Genomic DNA, 21,311 nt, shown 5'->3' on the forward strand with positions numbered 1-21,311 from the left:
ACGAAGTGCTCAACAAAATGTTCTCCTCTTTCATAAATGCCATCTTCTTGGCAGCTGTGCAAAACTCCTATCTTTATTAAGGCCACTGCATATACACCAATAGCTTCTGACTGCTCCCTTTAAATATGACATATATTACTTTGTACCATACTATTATATCTTTTTTTTTTATAGGTCCTCAAACGTGACTGTTTTTGTTTTGCAGGTCTCATGAACTTCGCTCTAAGATCCTCTCTCTCCAGCTCTTACTGTCAGTATTGCAAAATGCCGGCCCCGTCTTTAGGACTCATGAAATGTTCATCAATGCAATCAAGCAATACCTCTGTGTAGCCTTATCGAAAAACGGGGTGTCCTCTGTGCCCGATGTTTTTGAACTCTCCTTGGCCATATTCCTCAGCTTGCTGTCTAATTTTAAGATGCATCTAAAAATGCAGGTGGAGGTAAGCTTCAGCGACACGTGCCGTCCTGCGCTGGCTTGGGGGGCTTTGATCTCCTCTCTATTTAAATTCCTTCTTCTTTTGCCTTTTGAAGGTGTTTTTCAAAGAAATATTTTTGAACATATTAGAGACTTCATCAAGTTCTTTTGAGCACAAATGGATGGTGATACAGACCCTGACGAGGATTTGTGCAGGTAAAGGATAATTGGTGATCACTACCTTGAGACTACAGAGGGCTTAGGCCCCTTTCAAACATCAGTTTTTTTCCATCAGTCGCAATCCGTCGAATCCGACTTGTATTAGCAACGGATTGCGACGGATGGCCTCACATTTCATCTGTCGTTCGCCGGATCTGTCGAAAATTGTTTGTCCGGCGGCCAGAGACAGCAGACATGGTAAAGTTTTTTGTGTCCGTCGAAAAAACAGACAGTGGCAGATCCCTCACCGTCCGTCGTTTGCTAGAATGGAAGTCTATGGTGCCAGATCTGTCAAATGACGGAATCCGGCGACGAATTCCGTTTTTTTAAACTGAGCATGCTCTTATTTTTTTTTTATTTTTTTCCGTTTTTTTTTTTCAAAATTCGATGGATTGTGACTGATGGCAAAAACTGATGTGTGAAAGGGGCCTTTAAAGGGGTTTTCTGTTCAGAAACACACCTGTGTTCTGCTTCTTGCAAGCCATGGGGGCAGTACCCTCCTAATGATTGACTGGATGAGCGGCATGGTTGCGCCGCTCACCTGTGCGCTCTTCTCCTCTTGCCCCTTCGTCCCTCTGCAGCATCAGAGAAGTACTGGGGGACTGAAGCTGTTCAGATCCAGCCTGCTTCAGAGCAGTGCTTGCAGGAGCATACCTTTTGATTGTTAAACAGACCACCTATGACTGAAGAGTGGCCGGTAGCCAAGGCAAGGAGCAGTAAACTATAAAATTAAACACTTGTCTGTTCTTGAGAACAGAGAGGATTTCTAATAAGAAATAAATGGCAAACTTGCTTGTTTTTAAAATGACTTTGCAAATTTACTCTTTTAGCAAGAAGAGGCAACCTTTTTTTTTTGCTCTGGAGGCCCCTTCACGTTCATTCATTTTCATGGGTAACATGTAATGCTTCATTAATCCGGTAGTGGCGGAGAGGGCGAGTTAAACACTTGTTGTGTTCCCTGATGATGCTACTTGCGTCTGATCGGCTTATAGGCAGGGACCTTCCAACAAAACAAACCTGCTAACTCTTTACTATCCCCTTTTGTTCCACTTTAGAAAAATTAATCTTTTTTATTTTGTTTGTTTTGTTTTCCTTTTTTAAAAATACCCTCTACCCTACATGACTATGTCTGGCATTGCAACTGAGACACACGGACAGCAGCGCTACTATTTTTCTGATACCTAAAGGTTTATATACACGCTTCTCAAGGGTGATTCCCAAATCTCGCATGTGGTTAGTCGTATGTGTGCAGGAGTGAGAACATGATTTATGGTCCGTGCAGTGATTGATGTAAGTTGCTTATAATAAATGGAAGTAGTCGCTGCCTGAATTAGTGACCTCTTCTATTCACCTGCATCTCCTGCTCTCCTGTCTGAAGTCTCCTGTCTGTAGATTGCAGCTCAATTACAGACTTGATGTAATCATAGACACTCACTCCTGAGTGATGATGTGTCCATTAATGGGAATTTTTCTTTTTCAGATGCTCAGTGCGTTGTTGACATTTACGTGAACTATGACTGTGACTTAAATGCTGCTAATATATTTGAACGCCTTGTAAATGACTTGTCAAAAATTGCTCAGGGAAGGAGTGGCCATGAACTGGGAATGACCCCTCTTCAGGTGAGAATGTGAGGAGCAAAAAGGGTTTCAAGGTTACCTAGGGGTTTGATGATGGGAGCCGTAGGCCTTCAGGAAGCACCTAGTGGACTTTTGGCTGAGCCAGTGATGATAGTAACCTAATTTAGGTATTACATGCTGCTCTCTGTTTTGGATGTATTCACACTTTGTTGTTGAATAGTATTTTTGCTGCAGTACCTCGGGCAAAACAGCGATTCATCCTGAGTCTGTAAACATTTAGGCTGGGTCTACATGGCAGCAAGGTCGACTGGTCAAAGATCACTGTATGCCCCTGTGACATAGCAGAGTAATTCATGTGAATGGGGTCTGATTGCAACCATTATAGTATCAAAACAGCAGCAAGCAAATCAGAACCTGTTGGTTTTTTTTTGCAAGTTTCTTATTGCAGTACCTTGCAAGTCCAGTGTGGCCCCATTCACCCTCGCAATGCTGCATTGTGATCTGTGTCATGGCCAAAGTCATTGTGTACCCCCAGCCTTAGGCTATGTGCACACGTCCGGAGTTGCCGCGGAAATTTCCGCGACAATTCCGCAACTGTGCTGCGGATAACACGCATGCGGAATTGGCATGCGTTTTACAAGCGTAATTAGCTTGCAGAATGCTAGCGTTTTACAAGCGATCTGTAGCATCTCTTGGAAAACTGATTGACAGGTTGGTGACACTTGTCAAACATAGTGTTTGACAAAAGTGACCAACTTTTTACTATTGATGCTGCCTATTCAGCATCAATAGTAAAAAGATCTAATGTTAAAAATAATAAAAAAAAATAATAAATCGTGATATTCTTACCTCCCGGTGTCCCTCGCAGCGTTCCCGCTCCTTGTGATGCTCCCGTTCCCAATAATGCCTAGCAGCAATGACCCCAGATGACGTAGCAGTCTCGCGAGACCTCTATGTCATCACAGGTCATTGCCGCAAAGCATGCCTCAGAAGGGAAGCATCGCGAGAAGTGGGAACGCTGCGAAGGTGAGAATATCACGATTTATTATTTTAATTTTTTTTTAGCAATTTATATGGTTCCCGGGGTCTGGAGGAGAGTCTCCTCTCCTCCACCCTGGGTACCAACTGCACATGATCCGCTTACTTCCCGCATGATGGGCATAGCCACATGTGGGAAGTAAGCGGATCAATGCATTCCTATGTGTGAAGAATGAACATGCTGCTTTTTTTTTCCGGAATACGATTCCGCCGCGGAAAAAAACGCAACATGTGCACAAAAATTGCGGATTGCAGTCTAATAGGATGCTTAATGTATGCGTTTTTTCGCAGTTTTACTGTGGTTTTATAGAGCAAAAACGCGGATAAAAATGTGTAAAATCCTGAACGTGTGCACACAGCCTTAATGTGATCAGACTACAGTGGCCATACTATTTCTCATCAGAGTCTGCCTTATTAATGCCCCTTGGCTCAGTGTACTGATCTAGGTGCAGCACAGGACCCATCTGCTTACTGGTTTTATGGATGTGCAATAACAATGTAGTCTCAGGAGTAAGACCGGAAGCTGTCGTACGTTTGACATATTCTTTTGATATACCATAAATATCTCATGTAATACTGCTTTAAATTTTATTGTGACCTCGAGGATTGATTAATCTGACAGTGTGACTTTTGGATCAGAAGAGCTTTTACATCCCTGGTGAATTTCCGACAACTATGGATAAGAGACAGCTACTATATTTCAAGAGTGGATAATAATCTATGGTATGCTGGGTGTTCAAAGGAGGACGGGGCCCTGAACCATCTGATTTCCTTTTTTGTTGTGTTGTTTGCAGGAGCTTAGTCTCAGGAAAAAGGGTCTTGACTGCCTAGTTTCTATCCTGAAATGTATGGTGGAGTGGAGCAAGGACCTCTACGTCAACCCCAACCACCTATCCAATCTAGGTGAGGTGTAATTGCTTCCCCCTCAGATGTGGTTTTGATGCTCATACTGTTTGTGCAATTAATGAAGTATAAAATGTGTAGAAATCTGAATGATGGAGCGGTTGTGCCCTGTAGGTCTCTACTGTACAGGTGGTCACACTATAGAGCTGTCTACTGTATGGGGGTCACTTTATAGAGCTCTCTACAGTATGGGCAGTCATACTATAGAGCTCTTTACTGTACAGGTGGTCACACAATAGACCTTTCTACTGTAGGGTGGTCAAGTCGTAGCGCTCTCTGCTGTGGGGTGGTCTAGCCGAGGCGCGCTCTACTGTGGGGTGGTCTAGCCCTGGCGCTCTCTGCTGTGGGGCGGTCTAGCCCTGGCGCTCTCTGCTGTGGGACAGTCTAGCCCTGACGCTCTCTGCTGTGGGGCGGTCTAGCCCTTGCACTCTCTGCTGTGGGGCGGTCTAGCCCTGGCGCTCTCTGCTGTGGGGCGGTCTAGCCCTGGCGCTCTCTGCTGTGGGGCGGTCTAGCCCTGGCGCTCTCTGCTGTGGGACAGTCTAGCCCTGACGCTCTCTGCTGTGGGGCGGTCTAGCCCTTGCACTCTCTGCTGTGGGGCGGTCTAGCCCTGGCGCTCTCTGCTGTGGGGCGGTCTAGCCCTGGCGCTCTCTGCTGTGGGGCGGTCTAGCCCTGGCGCTCTCTGCTGTGGGGCGGTCTAGCCCTGGCGCTCTCTGCTGTGGGGCGGTCTAGCCCTGGCGCTCTCTGCTATAGGGGCGGTGGCGCTGTAGACCCATGACATGGATGACCATGAGAATTGGTACCCTTCTGCAGTAGTGTTATTAATGTTTATGCAATGGTCTAGAGTCTCGTTCACACTGTAATAACCACGACATGCATCTTTACTTGTTGCGGTGGTAGATTTTTCTTTCTTTATTGATTTATTTGTAGTTTTATTTTATTACAGGTCAAGAGAAATCCACTGATTTTGAAGGTGGAGAAAATAAGACCCCAGAAATCTTGGGTCACCGGAGCAGCCCAAGTTCCCTGGACTCCACCACCTCCTCCGGCATCAGCAGCACCCAGTCCTCCGTCCCTGATGACCCTGAACAGTTTGAAGTGATCAAACAGCAGAAGGAGATTATTGAGCACGGGATTGAGCTGTGAGCAGCGATCTGGTCCCACAGGTGTGGTGCATGTAACTGCTTTCTCCTTCTTTGATTCTGGTTTTGCTTTATTATTCACAGATTTAACAAGAAACCAAAGAGAGGAATCCAGTATCTGCAGGAGCAGAGCATGCTGGGGGCCACCCCACAAGACATTGCACAGTTTCTCCACCAAGAGGATCGTCTAGATTTTGTATGTGACATTTCTCGTTACTCTGTATGATATTACAGGTATAAGGGATATGGCATATTCACCGGATATACATCTATTGTGGACTAACAATAATTTTTGCAGTTGGGTTTTATTAACAATTTTGCATTTATTGCCTTATATGAACCCTTTGTTATCCTGCACTTTGCTGGCTGAAGAATGAGTTAACTGAGAACCCATAAGTGAATTCTTATATGTTTGTTCAAAGTTCAGCTCAATTCTGTAATGTTACAAACTGTCAAACTGAGAATGTCAGTAAGCTCATTCTATCTGCAGGATAAAGATCCCGAAAAAGCAAAACAGCGCAACGTTTTTAATCACAATGGCATAATTTTTTTAGCCCACATTGTAGCCCTGTAGGAGTGTTGCCTTTTAAAGGGGTGGTCCGCTATTCTGATGACTTCTTATCATTTGCTATATATTATGATTACTGGGGGTCTTGCATCTGTGACCCACATCAATATTGAGAACAAAAGGACCTGACTCTGTTACGACAAATCTCTTGTACGTTGAGATGAGCAGGGGCAAATCTGTAAAGCAGCCGCATCGCTGACTCCTGACTACTCAGCGGAATTCCTAAGTCTAGCTTTTACCTTTCTTCTGACTCAGACAATGATTGGGGAGTTTCTTGGAGAAAACACCCGCTTTAACAGAGAAGTGATGTACGCTTACGTGGACCAGCTAGACTTCTGCGACAAGGACTTTGTGTCTGCTCTGCGCCTGTTCCTTGAAGGCTTCCGTCTGCCGGGGGAAGCCCAGAAAATTGACCGACTTATGGAGAAATTTGCAGCAAGATACCTGGAGTGTAATCAGGGGTAAGGTTGTAGTCACTTCATCCCCAGGATTGGCTGCTTGACTCATATCCTAGCATATAAGATGTGCCTTACTATGGCGGCTGAGCCCTTGTATTGTGTTCTCCCCCTGCAGACAGACCTTGTTTGCCAGTGCGGACACAGCCTATGTCCTGGCCTACTCCATTATCATGCTGACCACCGATCTGCACAGTCCACAGGTAAGCTTAATTTCCAACAATCTGTGCAGTCTATTTTCTGGTATGACCTCTTAGCTGACAATCCTGGGTTTACAGGTGAAAAATAAAATGACAAAAGAACAATATATTAAAATGAACCGAGGGATAAATGACAGCAAGGACCTTCCAGAGGAATATCTCTCCGCCATTTTTGACGAGATTGAAGATAAGAAGATTGCGATGAAAGAAACTAAGGAACATACCATTGCAAGCAAATCTAGTAAACAAAGTAAGTAATTATTACATACACTGTTCGCGCTGTATTATGTCCATTGTGCTACCCTGCTGTAGTGACGGGGTGGGTCTGTGACAACCTCTCAGAAATGATATAGAGGCTCGTTAGTTGTCGGCAGTAATAGATGAATAGCTGTTGCTGTAGTGTAAGGTCTGTGGATCTCACGTCTGATCAGACTGTAAATACACTCACCGGCCACTTTATTAGGTACACCATGCTAGTAACGGGTTGAACCCCCTTTTGCCTTCAGAACTGCCTCAATTCTTCGTGGCATAGATTCAACAAGGTGCTGGAAGCATTCCTCAGAGATTTTGGTCCATATTGACATGATGGCATCACACAGTTGCCGCAGATTTGTCGGCTGCACATCCCAAAGATGCTCCATACAAGGCAGGATGGATCCATGCTTTCATGTTGTTTACGCCAAATTCTGACCCTACCATCCGAATGTCGCAGCAGAAATCGAGACTCATCAGACCAAGCAACGTTTTTCCAATCTTCTACTGTCCAATTTCGATGAGCTTGTACAAATTGTAGCCTCAGTTTCCTGTTCTTAGCTGAAAGGAGTGGTACCCGGTGTGGTCTTCTGCTGCTGTAGCCCATCTGCCTCAAAGTTCGACGCACTGTGCGTTCAGAGATGCTCTTAGGCCTACCTTGGTTGTAACGGGTGGCGATTTGAGTCACTGTTGCCTTTCTATCAGCTCGAACCAGTCTGCCCATTCTCCTCTGACCTCTGGCATCAACAAGGCATTTCCGCCCACAGAACTGCCGCTCACTGGATTTTTTTTCTTTTTCGGACCATTCTCTGTAAACCCTAGAGATGGTTGTGCGTGAAAATCCCAGTGGATCAGCAGTTTCTGAAATACTCAGACCAGCCCTTCTGGCACCAACAACCATGCCACGTTCAAAGGCACTCAAATCACCTTTCTTCCCCATACTGATGCTCGGTTTGAACTGCAGGAGATTGTCTTGACCATGTCTACATGCCTAAATGCACTGAGTTGCCGCCATGTGATTGGCTGATTAGAAATTAAGTGTTAACAAGAAGTTGGACAGGTGTACCTAATAAAGTGGCCGGTGAGTGTATATCACTATTATATTCAGTGATGTCACAGTTCCGCACACCCAGTTACTGACAATTGTAGTATGAGATGGATCTCCTTTCTGGTACTTTTATATTTAAAAGGACCGTGATGCATGCTGCCCGATCCATGGTTAGCATGAATCACGGCCAGGCTGAGTGACTACAGCAGGGTATGTTTTCTCTAAAACACTGATGCTTTTAAGAGAAAATGTGGTTTGAAAAGTTGGCCGGGGACTATAAGGGGAGACCTAACTAGTCCGATCAGTCTAGCTTCTCCTCACTCAGCTTCGTTTGTTTGATAGGTCTTTTTCTGTTGTCCCATGTGTGAACATAGGGTGAGACCTGTCAATCGGAGTGGGGAAGATTAAGCTGGCCGAAAACGTCACTAGGCTAGTCGGGTCTCTAATCTCCGATGGGCTTTTCTCTGAAAAATCGGAGCGTTTCAGAGAAAAAATATACCTGGTTGCAATCACTGATTTTATGGTGCTCAAGGTTGGCGTTATGAATCTAATGGCAGGTTCCATCTAATGATGTCCATCTCTGGAAATTGCTGTGATAACCTCTCAAACATGATGCACAGGCTGTCAACAGTAATACATGAATAGTTATTACTGTAGTATTTAGTGATGAGCAAATATACTCGTTACTCGAGATTTCCCGAGCACGCTCGTGTGACTTCCGAGTAATTTTTAGTGCTTGGAGATTTAGTTTAGTCGCCTCATTGGGGGACACAGGACCATGGTGTTATCCTGCTGTCCACTAGGAGGCGACACTATGCATAATCTGAAAAAGATTAACCGTGGCGCCTCCTCTGCAGTATACACCTCTGGACGGCATCAGCCTTCTCCAGTTTTTGCTTAGTGTCGCATAGGAGACACACCTAAAAAATTTTTTTTTCTTTTTGCGACGGATTACAGATGAAGAAAAGTGGGTTTCCTGTGAGACTCCCGGCATGGCTCCTTCCTCGGCCCCCTATTACGGGGTGCCCGGTTGAAGTCGAGATGGCTATTCCCCCATGTCGCTCCTTCCCCAGTCCCTCGGGTGCTGGTTCGAAGTTGAGACCCCCCTCCTTCCCCAATTCCTTTTGGTTTCTGGGTTGAGGTTGAGGTGAGGATAAAGCCCCCTGATGGTGACAGCAGCACCCTCCCTAATCCCCTTTTGGGGGCATTAGGTTGAGACGCCTCAGGTAGGGCCTGTACAGGCAGCACTCTGCAGCTCCCAGCAAGGGGCCTACACACTGCGCCTGCATCCAGGGACCCAAGCCCAGCTGCGGGCTCCTGTCGGGGCCGGGGGGAGTGCAGGTAGGCATGGCACAATAGAGACACAGGGCTCCCTGCGCCCCTGTCTCTGCGGAAGCACCAGCTCTATAATGCCTCGGGGACCTCTCACCGGACCCCCCCTTCTGCTTATAGCCCCACCGCTATCCTGCCTTTAAATCCGAGGGGTCTGGTTCCGATCCGACACCCTCTCGGACTTTCGCGCTGGTCTTGAGCATTTCTGGGCTTCAGACATCTAATTTAGTCCGCGGCTTCGGCCTAGCTGAAGCCGCCGCCTCCTCTCCGACCCCCGGCCCGCCCCCGGATGACAAATATGACACTCTACAGTGTCATAGAGGGGGCGGATCGAGACAGAAAGGGCGCGTTTTTACACAGCTCTGCCGCCCTTTTTCAGCTCTCCGCCCCCTTCTCCCCCTGCCTCTTCTTCTCGGCGGCCATTTCTGCTGCAGCACAAGGATTAACCCTGCATCTCCCGGTCAGCAGGACCAGGCCAGCCAGTCTCCGGGGGGGCACAGGACTGTGGATCTTCGGTGCTGGACCTAGGGGCAAACTGGTGGGGTAAGATCACAGCTGGGTTTTTACTCTGCTGTGAATCCATATTCCCTATAAGGCTCCCCTATAGGGTCCTCTGCATAGCCAGCCCTTCTGCACTCTGTGCACTATGCCAGGCTCAAGGTCCAAGAGAATCGGGCAGGACTGCTATTATGCTTTCTGCACAGCCTGCAGGACCGCTCTCCCCAGTGGCAGTGCGTACCCGCACTGCCAGGACTGCATCCAGACTACTGTGGCAGAGCCCAAGAAGCCCCTGCCTATGCTTCGGTGTCTAATGCCACGCCGGAATGGGTCACTCAGAGGTCGCAATCTGTGACAGTCTATAGATAACCAAACCTCCACATTGCTTCAGGCTCTGCAGAGTCATGCCTCGGCTATGACCGTTACCCAGCAAAGGGAGAACTTGACTCAGGAACAGGACGACCCTGGCACATCCACGTCTAGGAGAACAACCCAACCAACCAGACAAAGGATCCCCAGAAAAACACCATACAGGGAACAGATTAAAATATGCCTTTAAGTATATATGGCAAGATTAAAAAATATATAAAAACAAGCATTAGTGCGCGTAATAGGACTTGGAGTCAACCCATATAATTGCTCCATTATAACTAGCAATGGCTGACCCTTCCTTACATATAAATAGTTCACTCAGGAATACAAAAAAGTGCAACAAAAATTTTCAAGCTTTAAATGCACGGGATATGTGCCATATGTATAAACAACTAAAGTGCCATGTGCCATGTGTCACATCACTATCAATGTACAAAAGAACATCATATACCAACAATGTTTAACGTTAAAATAAAGTGCACAGTGCAAAAAGGAGAAGGAATGCTGAGTGTTACCTTAAGGGGTCGCCATGTCCTATATTATGCACGCCTACGCACATTTCGGACTTTTGTCCTTCAGGGGGGTGGCTATTGTGCAAATTGGGATCTTTTTATATGGATCAACCACCTAGCGCCGCGGCCCGGGCGTTTGCGGCGCGTGCACAGCCAGGAGGATCCGGAAGCCCAGGCGCCCACACCACGTGACCGGACATACGGGGACTGAGTACCCGACGTTGCCAAGGACACGAGGACGCGATGCGCCAGGACTGCAGACCACAGGCAGCACACGCGCACTACCAGGGGCGCGGTCTAGGAAAGTTGAAGGGAGTGTGTGCAAATCTCAGAAGACACAGCATATCACATAAATATTACATACTGGCTTCCTGCGCGATCCAACTGAATTCCACAGTCAAAGGCCGTGGATATTACAATCTAACCATATATACACAACAATTATATCCATCACCGAACTACATGGGGATTAGTCAAATATATCAACAGCACATAAATTAAATACAGAGGTGTATAATCTGAGGTTTTTTTTACATATAATGCCTGCATATATACAAAACCACATTCATGTATACTGTATATGCAATTACATACTGGCATATGCTACACATATAGTTAATACATTGCAGTCACCATGTAATACAATATCAATGTGTATACACAATTCAGTTCACACGAAAAAAAATTAATTACTGAATATACAAAAAATCAAAAATAACAATACAAATAATACATAACTAAGTGAAAAAGATATCCATGCATTATAAATGAAAACTTATACCATTTCTCCCAAATATTATTTAATCAAATCATGTGGAGCGATTATTAGAAAGTACATACAAAAACATATACATATATTCCAAATGCATTATACAGGAAATTCCTTCTTCAAGGTTCGTGGCTCTCCCGTTCGGACTCGCCACGGCTCCCAGAGTGTTTACCAAGGTCATGGCAGACACCATGGACGTCCTGCACTCCAGAGGCATAGTAGTCGTTCCATACCTGGACAATCTACTCATCAAGGCTCCCACCTTCAAGGACTGCGAGCTCAGCGTTTCAATCACAACCGACACTGAGTCGCATGGGCTGGTTAGTCAACCTACAAAGGTCATCACCAACCCCGGGTCAGTCTCTGACCTTCCTCGGAAAGCTATTCAACACCTCCAGGGGTCTAGTGCTCTTTCCCAGGGACAAGGCACTGGCTCTCCGCCTAGGAGTTCGCACCATCCTCTGCAAACCCCCTCGATCTCTCCGGTTTGCCATGAGAGTCCTCGGCAGGATGGGGGCAGCAATAGAAGCGGTCCCATTTCCCCAGTTTCACCTCAGGCCTCTTCAGCTAGCCATTTTTTCAAATCCTGGAACAAGAACCTTTTCCCTCTCGACAGGGAGTTCCGGCTAACGTCATCAACCAAGAGGTCCCTTCACTGGTGGCTCAAGCCGACCTCGCTAGCAAAGGGGAAATTCCTTCTCACAGGTCAATGGAAGGTTCTGACCACCGACGGGTTGGGGTACGGTGCACCTACATCACAGGGCAAGTGGTCCCCAGTGGAAGCGACCATGCCCATCAACATCCTGGAAATTCGTGCCATCCTCCTGGCATTGAGGGCCTTCCATCACTTACTGACAGCCTCTCACATCAGAATACAATCGGACAATGCCACAGCTGTGGCATATGTGAATCTCCAAGGGGAGACCCACAGTACCCAGGCGATGCGAGAAGTGTCACACATCCTCCACTGGGTAGAGGACACAGGCTCGGTTCTCTCGGCGGTCCACATTCCGGTTGTGGACAACTGGGAAGCAGATTTCCTCAGACGACAAGGAATAGACTCGGGAGAGTGGTCTCTCCATCCCGAAATTTTTCGCCAGATCTGCCATCGCTGGGGGACCCCAGATGTGGACCTAATGGCATCCCACTTGAATGCCAAGGTCTCCCAACTTCATGGCCAGAACACACGATCCGTGGTCGCTCACAGCAGATGCTCTGGTTCAGGACTGGACCCAGTTCCAGCTTCTGTACATTTTCCACCTCTCCCCCTGATATACAGAGTGGTGAGGAAGATCAAGCAAGAGGGAGTTCCAACCATCTTAATCGCACCAGTCTGGCACAGACGTACATGGTACGCCGACGTCATACAACTTACAGCAGACGCCCCCTGGCTCCTCCCCGACCGCCCGGATCTTCTATCACAAGGCCCGTTCTACCACCAGAACTCAGGGGCTCTCAATTTGACGGCGTGGCCCTTGAAACCTGGGTTCTAACCCAGGCAGGGCTCTCGACGGACATCATTAGGACCATGATCAGGGCACGGAAGCCAGCCTCTGCCAAGATCTATTACCGTACCTGGAAAGATCTCTTTATCTGGTGCGAATCTCGTGGCCAGACCCCATTCCCTTATTCCCTCCCCAAACTACTTAGTTTTCTCCAATCGGGTCTGGAGGCCAGGCTTTCCCTGGGCTCGCTTAAGAGCCAGGTGTCAGCTCTCTCAGTGCTTTTTCAAAGGCGCATTGCTACCAAGCTGCAAGTAAGGACATTCCTTCAGGGGGTTTTCTCGATTGGTTCCTCCCTACAGACGACCACTAGAAACGTGGGACCTCCACCTGGTCCTGACAGCATTGCAGGAACCACCCTTCGAACTCCTCAAGGAGGTCCCGCTCCACCTTCTATCCCAGAAGATGTTTTTTTTCCTGGTGACAATCACCTTGCTACGCAGGGTGTCTGATCTAACAGCACTCTCCTGCAGACGGTCCTTTCTGGTTTTCACCAGAACAAGGTAGTCCTCCGTACAGTCCCATCCTTCCTTCCGAAGGTTGTGTCCAACTTCCACCTCAATGAGGAAATTTCTCTGCCTTCCTTTTGTCCGGTCCCGGTTCATACAGTGGAGAAGGCTCTGCATACGCTTGACCCTGTTGGGGCATTGCGTATATATGTGTCTAGAACTGCGTCCTTCCGGATGTCTGATTCTCTTTTCCTTCTTCCGGAAGGCGGCCGCAAGGGTCTGCCAGCTTCCAAAGCTATCCTTGCCAGGTGGATTAAATCCACCATACAAGACGCCTACCGCCTTTAAGAATTCTCCTCTTCCAGCCGGTATTACGGCACACTCTACACAGGCGGTAGGGGCCTCCTGGGCCATTCGGCACCAGGCTTCGGCTCAACAAGTGTGTAAGGTGGCCACTTGGACTAGCCTACACACGTCTACTAAACACTACAGAGTACATACCCAGTCCTCAGCGGACGCGAGCCTGGGTTGACGGGTTCTGCAGGCGGCGGTGCCCCAAGTTTAGGGGCCTGTCTGCACAATATTCGTCCATTGCTTCCCACCCAGGGACTGCTTTGGGACGTCCCATGGTCCTGTGTCCCCCAATGAAGCGACAGAGTAAAGGAGATTTTTGTGTACTCACCGTAAAATCTTTCTCTTAGCCTCTAATTGGGGGACACAGCTCCCACCCTGTTGCCCGTTCCGGGCCGTTGTTACTGTTGAGTTCTCATATTGTTTTCTTGAGCTCGTACATAGCTGCCTTGTAGGCATGGTTATGTTATTACGTTCCTCCTAATGCTTTTGCACAAAACTGGAGAAGGCTGACGCCGTCCAGGGGTGAATACTGCAGAGGAGGAGCCATGGTTAATCTTTTTCAGATTATGCATAGTGTCGCGTCCTAGTGGACAGCAGCATAACACCATGGTCCTGTATCCCCCAATTAGAGGCTAAGAGAGAGAGATTTTATGGTGAGTACACAAAAATCTTCTTTTCCTCCCCTCAGCTGAATGATTTACATCTCTTAGCCAGCTTGATTACATGTGGGGATTCCCTAGCAACCAGGCAACCCCCACATGTACTTATGCTGGCTAACAGATGTAAATCATTGAGCTGCGGCAATGAAAACTAAATCTCCGAGCACTAAAAAATACTCGGAGGACAACTGAGCATGCTCGGGAAATCTCGAGTAACGAGTATATTCGCTCATCACTAGTAGTATTCCTTAATCAGTGTGGGTGTAATGTCTGATCACATCGGCATTCCATTACTATACCACACATGTAAAGCGCCATGGAATAAATGGTGCTATAATAATAAATAATAATAATACCAGCAGTGACCGTAATTCGGCAGGGTTGTGACAACCTCTTCGATATGATGTGCAGGTTGGGTTGTCAGTCATAGTAGATGAAATATCTGTTAGTGTAGGATAAGGCTGTTTGCAGTATAATTAACTTATTGTTATAATCAGTGATGTTGTTAACTTCTCAGAAATGACATAGAGGCTGGGTGCCAGCAGTAGATTATGATATAGCAGTGACAACAACCTAAAAAAAAGTGTCTGGATCTCATGTTTTGGTGCTCAGGTGTAGCTAGCGAGAAGGAGCGTCGATTGTTGTACAATATGGAAATGGAACAAATGGCAAAAACAGCCAAGGCTCTTATGGAAGCTGTGAGCCATGCGAAAGCGCCATTCACCAGTGCCACCCACCTGGACCATGTCAGGCCCATGTTTAAGGTAAGTCAAGTAGACTTGATACTTGTCTGGAGCCGGCAAGAATTCTGTCTGATGTCTGGCATTTCCTTCAGCTCGTGTGGACGCCGCTTCTCGCTGCTTACAGTATCGGCCTCCAGGACTGTGATGATAATGAAGTAACCAACCTGTGTTTGGAGGGAATCCGCTGTGCAATCAGAATCTCCTGTATCTTTGGCATGCAGGTTAGTGGTCCTGCATATGTCCTCTCTGTTATAGGTGGTAATATACAGTCATGGACAAAAATTTTGAGAATGAGACAAATATTAATTTTTCCAAAGTCTACTGCTTCATTTTTTCTAATGGCAATTTGCATATACTCCTGAATGTCAGAGTGATCAGCTTAACAGCAATTACTGTACTTGCAAAGTCAATATTTTACCAGAAAATGAACTTTAACCCCCAAAACACATTTCAACATCATTGCAGTCCTGCCTTAAAAGGAGCAGCTAACATCGTTTTAGTGATTGATCCATTAACACAGGTGTGGGTGTTGATGAGGACAGGGCTGGCGATCAATCAGTCATGATTAAAGGGCCACTGTCACCCCCCTCCAGCCGTTATAAACTAAAAGAGCCACCTTGTGCAGCAGTAATGCTGCATTCTAACAAGGTGGCTCTTTTAGTTTTTGGTTCAAGTATTCCGAAAATAAAGCGTTTTTAAGCTTAGTCAGAATACCTGTTTTTAGACAGGGAGGCGGGTCCTCACTCCCCAGCTGCAACCGCTACTCTGCCGTCACTCCAATCTTCAGTGGCTTTCGGCGCCGCCCCCTCAGCGCTGTTTACGCTTCAAAACCTGCGCCTGCGCTGTGTACTACTGTGCTGCGCAGGCGCAGTAAGCTCTGGCCATCTGACGTCCCAGCCAGGCTTGCAGACTGCGCCTGTGCGGGCAGTGCGGCCACCCACCTTTGGAATCCCAGCCCCGCACTGTGTTATGCATTATGCAGAGTGCGGGGCTGGGATTCACAAGCAGGGCGGCCGCACAGGCGCAGTCTGCAAGCCTCGCTGTGACGTCAGATGGCCAGAGCTCACTGCGCCTGCGCAGCACAGTAGTACACAGCGCAGGCGCCGGTTTTGAAGCGTAAACAGCGCTGAGGGGGCGGCGCCGAAAGCCACTGAAGATTGGAGTGACGGCAGAGTAGCGGTTGAAGCTGGGGAGTGAGGACCTGCCTCCCTGTCTAAAGACAGGTATTTTGACTAAGTTTAAAAACGCTTTATTTTCGGAATACTTGAACCAAAAACTAAAAGAGCCACCTTGTTAGAATGCAGCATTACTGCTGCACAAGGTGGCTCTTTTAGTTTATAACGGCTGGAGGGGGGTGACAGTGGCCCTTTAAGTAAGAATGACATCACTGGACACTTTAAAAGGTGGCTGGTGCTTGGTATCATTGTTTCTCCTCAGTTAACCATTGTTATCTCTAAAGAAACACGTGCAGCCATCATTGCACTGCACAAAAATGGCCTAACAGGGTAGAGTATCGCAGCTACAAAGATTGCACCTCAGTCAACAATCTATCGCATCATCAAGAACTTCAAGGAGAGAGCTTCCATTGTTGTCAAAAAGGCTCCAGGGCGCCCAAGAAAGACCAGCAAGCGCCAGGACCGTATCTTAAAACTGTTTCAGCTGCGGGATCGGACTACCAGCAGTGCCGAGCTTGCTCAAGAATGGCAGCAGGCTGGTGTGAGTGCTTCTGCACGCACTGTGAGGCGGAGACACTTTGAGCAAGGCCTGGTTTCAAGGAGGGCAGCAAAGAAGCCACTTCTCTCCAGAAAAAACATCAGGGACCGATTGATATTCTTCAAGAGGTACAGGGAGTGGACTGCTGAGGACTGGGGCAAAGTCATTTTCTCTGATGAATCCTCTTTTCGATTGTTTGGGACAGCTGGAAAACAGCTTATTCGGAGAAGAAGAGGTGAGCGCTACCACCAGTCTTGTCTCATGCCAACTGTAAAGCATCCTGAAACCATTCATGTGTGGGGTTGCTTCTCAGCCAAGGGAATCGGCTCACTCACAGTCTTGCCTAAAAACACAGCCATGAATAAAGAATGGTACCAGAATGTCCTCCAAGAGCAACTTCTCCCAACCGTCCAAGAGCAGTTTGGCGCCCAACAATGCCTTTTCCAGCATGATGGAGCACCTTGCCATAAAGCAAAGGTGATAACTAAATGGTTCATGGAACAAAACATAGAGATTTTGGATCCATGGCCTGGAATCTCCCCAGATCTTAATCCTATTGAGAACTTGTGGTCAATCATCAAGAGACGGGTGGACAAACAAAAACCAACAAATTCTGGCAAAATGCAAGCATTGATTATGCAAGAATGGACTGCTATCAGTCAGGATTTGGTCCAGAAGTTGATTGAGAGCATGCCAGGGAGAATTGCAGAGGTCTTGAAGAAGAAGGGTCAACACTTCAAATATTGACTTGCTGCATTAACTCATTCTAACTGTCAATATAACCTATTGGTACTCATAATTGCAATTATATTTCTGTATGTGATATAAACATCAGACAAACACTAATAAAAACCAGAGGGCAGCAGATCATGTGAAAATATAATTTTGGTGTCATTCTCAAAACTTTTGGCCATGACTGTAGTCTGGGCTATTCAACCTTTCTTGCATCTGACTTGGTTTCCTTTTTTCCGGGAAGCTGGAAAGAGACGCATATGTCCAGGCCTTAGCTCGCTTCTCTCTGCTGACCGCCAGCTCAAGCATCACAGAAATGAAGCAGAAGAACATCGACACTATCAAGACTCTCATCACTGTAGCTCATACTGATGGCAACTACCTGGGCAACTCCTGGCACGAGGTTAGTTCTGGGAGAAGTCCTGCATGATAACACTTGACCTGCTCTTCAGATTGGGGATAGTTGTGTTCAGAGTCATGTGTGCAATGTTTTAGATTCTGAAGTGCATCAGTCAATTAGAACTGGCTCAACTAATCGGTACCGGAGTTAAAACGCGCTACATCTCGGCGGGTGGCAGGGAGCGAGAAGGTATTATTAAGAGCTACACCACTGGAGGGGAGGAGTTCATGGGTCTTGGACTTAGTGAGTATATCTCCCTTGGGCTGTGGGAGGGGGTCCCGATGCTCTGTTATTCTTATACTTGGTCTCTTGTAGGCACATTAGTCGGGGGTGGAGTTGACAAGAAGCAAATGGCGAGCATCCAGGAATCGGTTGGAGAGACCAGTTCACAGAGTGTTGTTGTCGCTGTGGACCGGTAAGGATCCATTAGATATTCTATAGACACTCTCATTGTCATTGGTTCGGTCTTTATCCCACCAGCTGTTACCCTTCAGTAGTCTCATTTTAAGTATCCCACAGACTCGTTATTTACTGCCAGGGTCCATCGTGTACTGCACTATTGGAAGGCTCAGTTTCCTGTTCTATATTCTTTTTTTTTAGTCAGAGCTTTTTATTGATGCGAGAAAATATATAACCATATTACAAGCCAGTCAATCAGCAATAACATGTTTATAATTACATGATAGGCCATCACCTTATTATCCATTACATGTAATCACTATTCAGTTATATAAATCTTTATCTCTTATTTATTAATCATTATAAAAATATAAATCAATATTTCTCCCCAACCCCCACACATAACATTCCAGAACAAACTACGTACATATTTCAATATACCACATATATCCTGAATTGACTGACATTCAAAACTCAGTCCTGAACTTTATGACCTAAAGCAACCCCTTTGACCATAACCCGAGAATACTGTAACATTCTAACATGGAATCAATAACTGCTATAGCCTATAAAAAAAAAAAAAAGAAAGAAAAAAAAAAAGCACAATGGAGCAAACACCAGCTCACCGGGTTGAGAGATTCCTGCAATAAGGATGCTGTGCACGGAGACTTCAGGTTGGTTTCCTGAGTGAGTAAACCGTGAAAATTTTTTTGAAAATCTTGTAACCGCAAAAGTTTTAAAACATCACATTTATTGGTAGATTAAAACATGAAAAAGAAAAATGTAAAAACCATGATAGTATAACGGCCAACGCGTTTCGAGTTACACTAGCTCTTAATCATGATTATGAGCTAGTGTAGCTCGACACACGTCGGCCGTTATACAATCATTGTTTTTACATTTTCCTTTTCTCTATCACCTCATTGGGGGACACAGGAACCATGGGTGTATGCTGCTGCTACTGGGAGGCTGACACTATGCAAATAAAGAAGTTAGCTCCTCCTCTGCAGTATACACCCTACCGACAGGAAGTAGGATATTCAGTTTAGCTTGGTGTCAGTAGGAGGTGGACACGGGTCTTTCATTAGACCCTTATCTACTTCAATGTGCGTCGTTTTCTTTCAGGTTTTCCGGAGGGATACAGGGTGAACAGTCACACCTGTAATCCCACATTATGGACTATGAGTACGGCGTGTACTGCCACCCCGTATCCTCATAGATCCGATAGCAGGACCATGATCCTACCACACAAGCGTGCTTAGATGTTCGGTCCTAGCTCCGTCCCCCACCCACTCACCCATCAGAGCCTGTCGGTTGGAGGAGACGAGGACGTCCACCATCAGCTCCATGGACGTCTGACACCTTTCTCGGTTTAAGGTTAGTAACGGACGGCGTGGGAATTTTTGAGGTGAGCATTTCCACCACCCGTCCCAGTTAGGAAATCAAAGGAGATGGATCCCTCTGGGCCTTTTTATTATACTAAAGACTGCTTTTACCAGGCTACCTTGTCCTGTTTTGTTCGGCAGGTCCCACGGGCAGGGATCATCGCTGCACTGCAGCGTCCTTGCTGGCACCTCTCTTCCCCTCCTTGTTCCGGAGGGCCGCCCTATCTTCCTCCGGCGCGGCGACTTTTCAGCCGCGCTGCCTTTTATTCCGGCGTCGGGCGGCCGCTCTGCCTCGCTCCGGCACTGCAGTCTCTACAGGCTGCCCCGCTGCCTACTTCCTCCTGCGGGCACTTTCCTCTGTCGTCCTGCACGGCGACCTTGGTGGCAGTCGCGCTGTTCCCTCTCCGGCCTCTAATTTAGGTCCTGGCTTCTGCCCGGGCCTACTTCCGGCGCCGTGACTCTGCCCATTTCCTTTTTCATCGGGCGGGCTTTTCCCGCCCGTCATTCTTTCCCTGCCTCTTCCTGCGCAAGGCGCTAGCTCCGCCCACTACTCTCAACCTTCCTAGTCGCCCTGGGATCGCCACCATCTTGCTCCTCCAGACCCGGTGGCTAACCCGCCGCCCCACTCCGACTTCCGAGAGCGGGTCCTTTTCCCCAGCGCACGCTTTCTTCGGCTGGGTCCCCTGCATCCTCCTTCGGTCGCCGTCTCCCTGCTGGTGCCCTGGACCTGTGCCATGATGCCGGTCGCAGCTACAGCTGGGAGCAGACTACAGGACTCTACGTCTGCTGTGAGTAGCTCGGCTTAGCAGCCTACTACTACCCTCTGCATCTCACCTGTTCCCCTAACCTTCGGACATCATTTAGTGGGTCTGCTCACCAGGCCTAATGCTAAAAGGAGAGCGTTCTCCTCCTGCTTCCCCTTGTCAGCTGCAGCAACTCCACTGTATTACACCATGCAGGAGTCCCTAACCCAGGTGAGACCGAGACCCCTATCCCTAGGTAGGCTTTCCCTCTGTCTCAGTCTGTGGCGGACCTCACCAGGATGTCACGACCCTGGTGTCCGCGCTTGACCGCAGTTGCCAGTGGGTCACAGGATTCTCCGTCTGGCCTTTTCAACACAGGCCACAAGAGATCCAGACAGGAGCGAAAGTCTAAGTTCCTTTCCCGCTCCATCTCGCCCTCTGGTCTGGAACGGTGAGATCCCTCTTCCAGATCCTCCTCTCCCGAGTCAGATGGGTTTCCTCGGTCATGTTTGCAGAGGAAGTTTCAGACTTCACTTGCACTACAGGCCTCTAGCATGAGTGATAGGCTACATAGCCTTATTGCGATCAACCAGACCTTAGGCATCATGGATACCTCTACGGAACCTGCAGAATAGGTGGTTTCTTTTAGACGGTCAAAACCAACTTCCAAGGTCTTTGCCCCACACACTGAATTGGTGGTGGTACTTGCCAGGGGAAAGGTGAACCATACCAGATGCTTTCAGACAGGGAAGCATCTCGGCATCCTATATTCCTTCTCCCCTGATCTCATCGCTAACTGGACTGATTCCTTGGCAGGAAGAGGGCAATACTGGACTCGTCAGTCCCCAGACTGTCTACCAGCTTAGTCCTTCCACTTTCCAATGCACATGGATTCCAAGGATACAATTATAGAATCGCTGGATAAATCAGCCTT

General features: G+C 47.4%; 1 protein-coding gene across 1 annotated transcript in view; it reads left to right on the forward strand.

Moving 5' to 3' along the window:
* The window catches only part of ARFGEF2 (ARF guanine nucleotide exchange factor 2), an 85,678-nt gene that overhangs the window by 36,263 nt on the left and 28,104 nt on the right, over positions 1–21,311 (forward strand). The window contains exons 10-23 of the mRNA XM_077253296.1: positions 206–440; positions 532–631; positions 2,115–2,254; positions 4,045–4,153; positions 5,097–5,292; positions 5,377–5,488; positions 6,116–6,321; positions 6,434–6,518; positions 6,594–6,765; positions 14,875–15,026; positions 15,098–15,226; positions 17,695–17,853; positions 17,946–18,093; positions 18,166–18,265. Coding sequence (XP_077109411.1) covers positions 206–440; positions 532–631; positions 2,115–2,254; positions 4,045–4,153; positions 5,097–5,292; positions 5,377–5,488; positions 6,116–6,321; positions 6,434–6,518; positions 6,594–6,765; positions 14,875–15,026; positions 15,098–15,226; positions 17,695–17,853; positions 17,946–18,093; positions 18,166–18,265 — 2,043 coding nt within the window. The remainder of the gene's footprint in view (positions 1–205; positions 441–531; positions 632–2,114; positions 2,255–4,044; positions 4,154–5,096; positions 5,293–5,376; positions 5,489–6,115; positions 6,322–6,433; positions 6,519–6,593; positions 6,766–14,874; positions 15,027–15,097; positions 15,227–17,694; positions 17,854–17,945; positions 18,094–18,165; positions 18,266–21,311) is intronic.

This window comes from Ranitomeya variabilis, chromosome 4 (genome assembly GCF_051348905.1).
Source record: "Ranitomeya variabilis isolate aRanVar5 chromosome 4, aRanVar5.hap1, whole genome shotgun sequence".
Lineage (NCBI taxonomy): Eukaryota > Metazoa > Chordata > Amphibia > Anura > Dendrobatidae > Ranitomeya > Ranitomeya variabilis.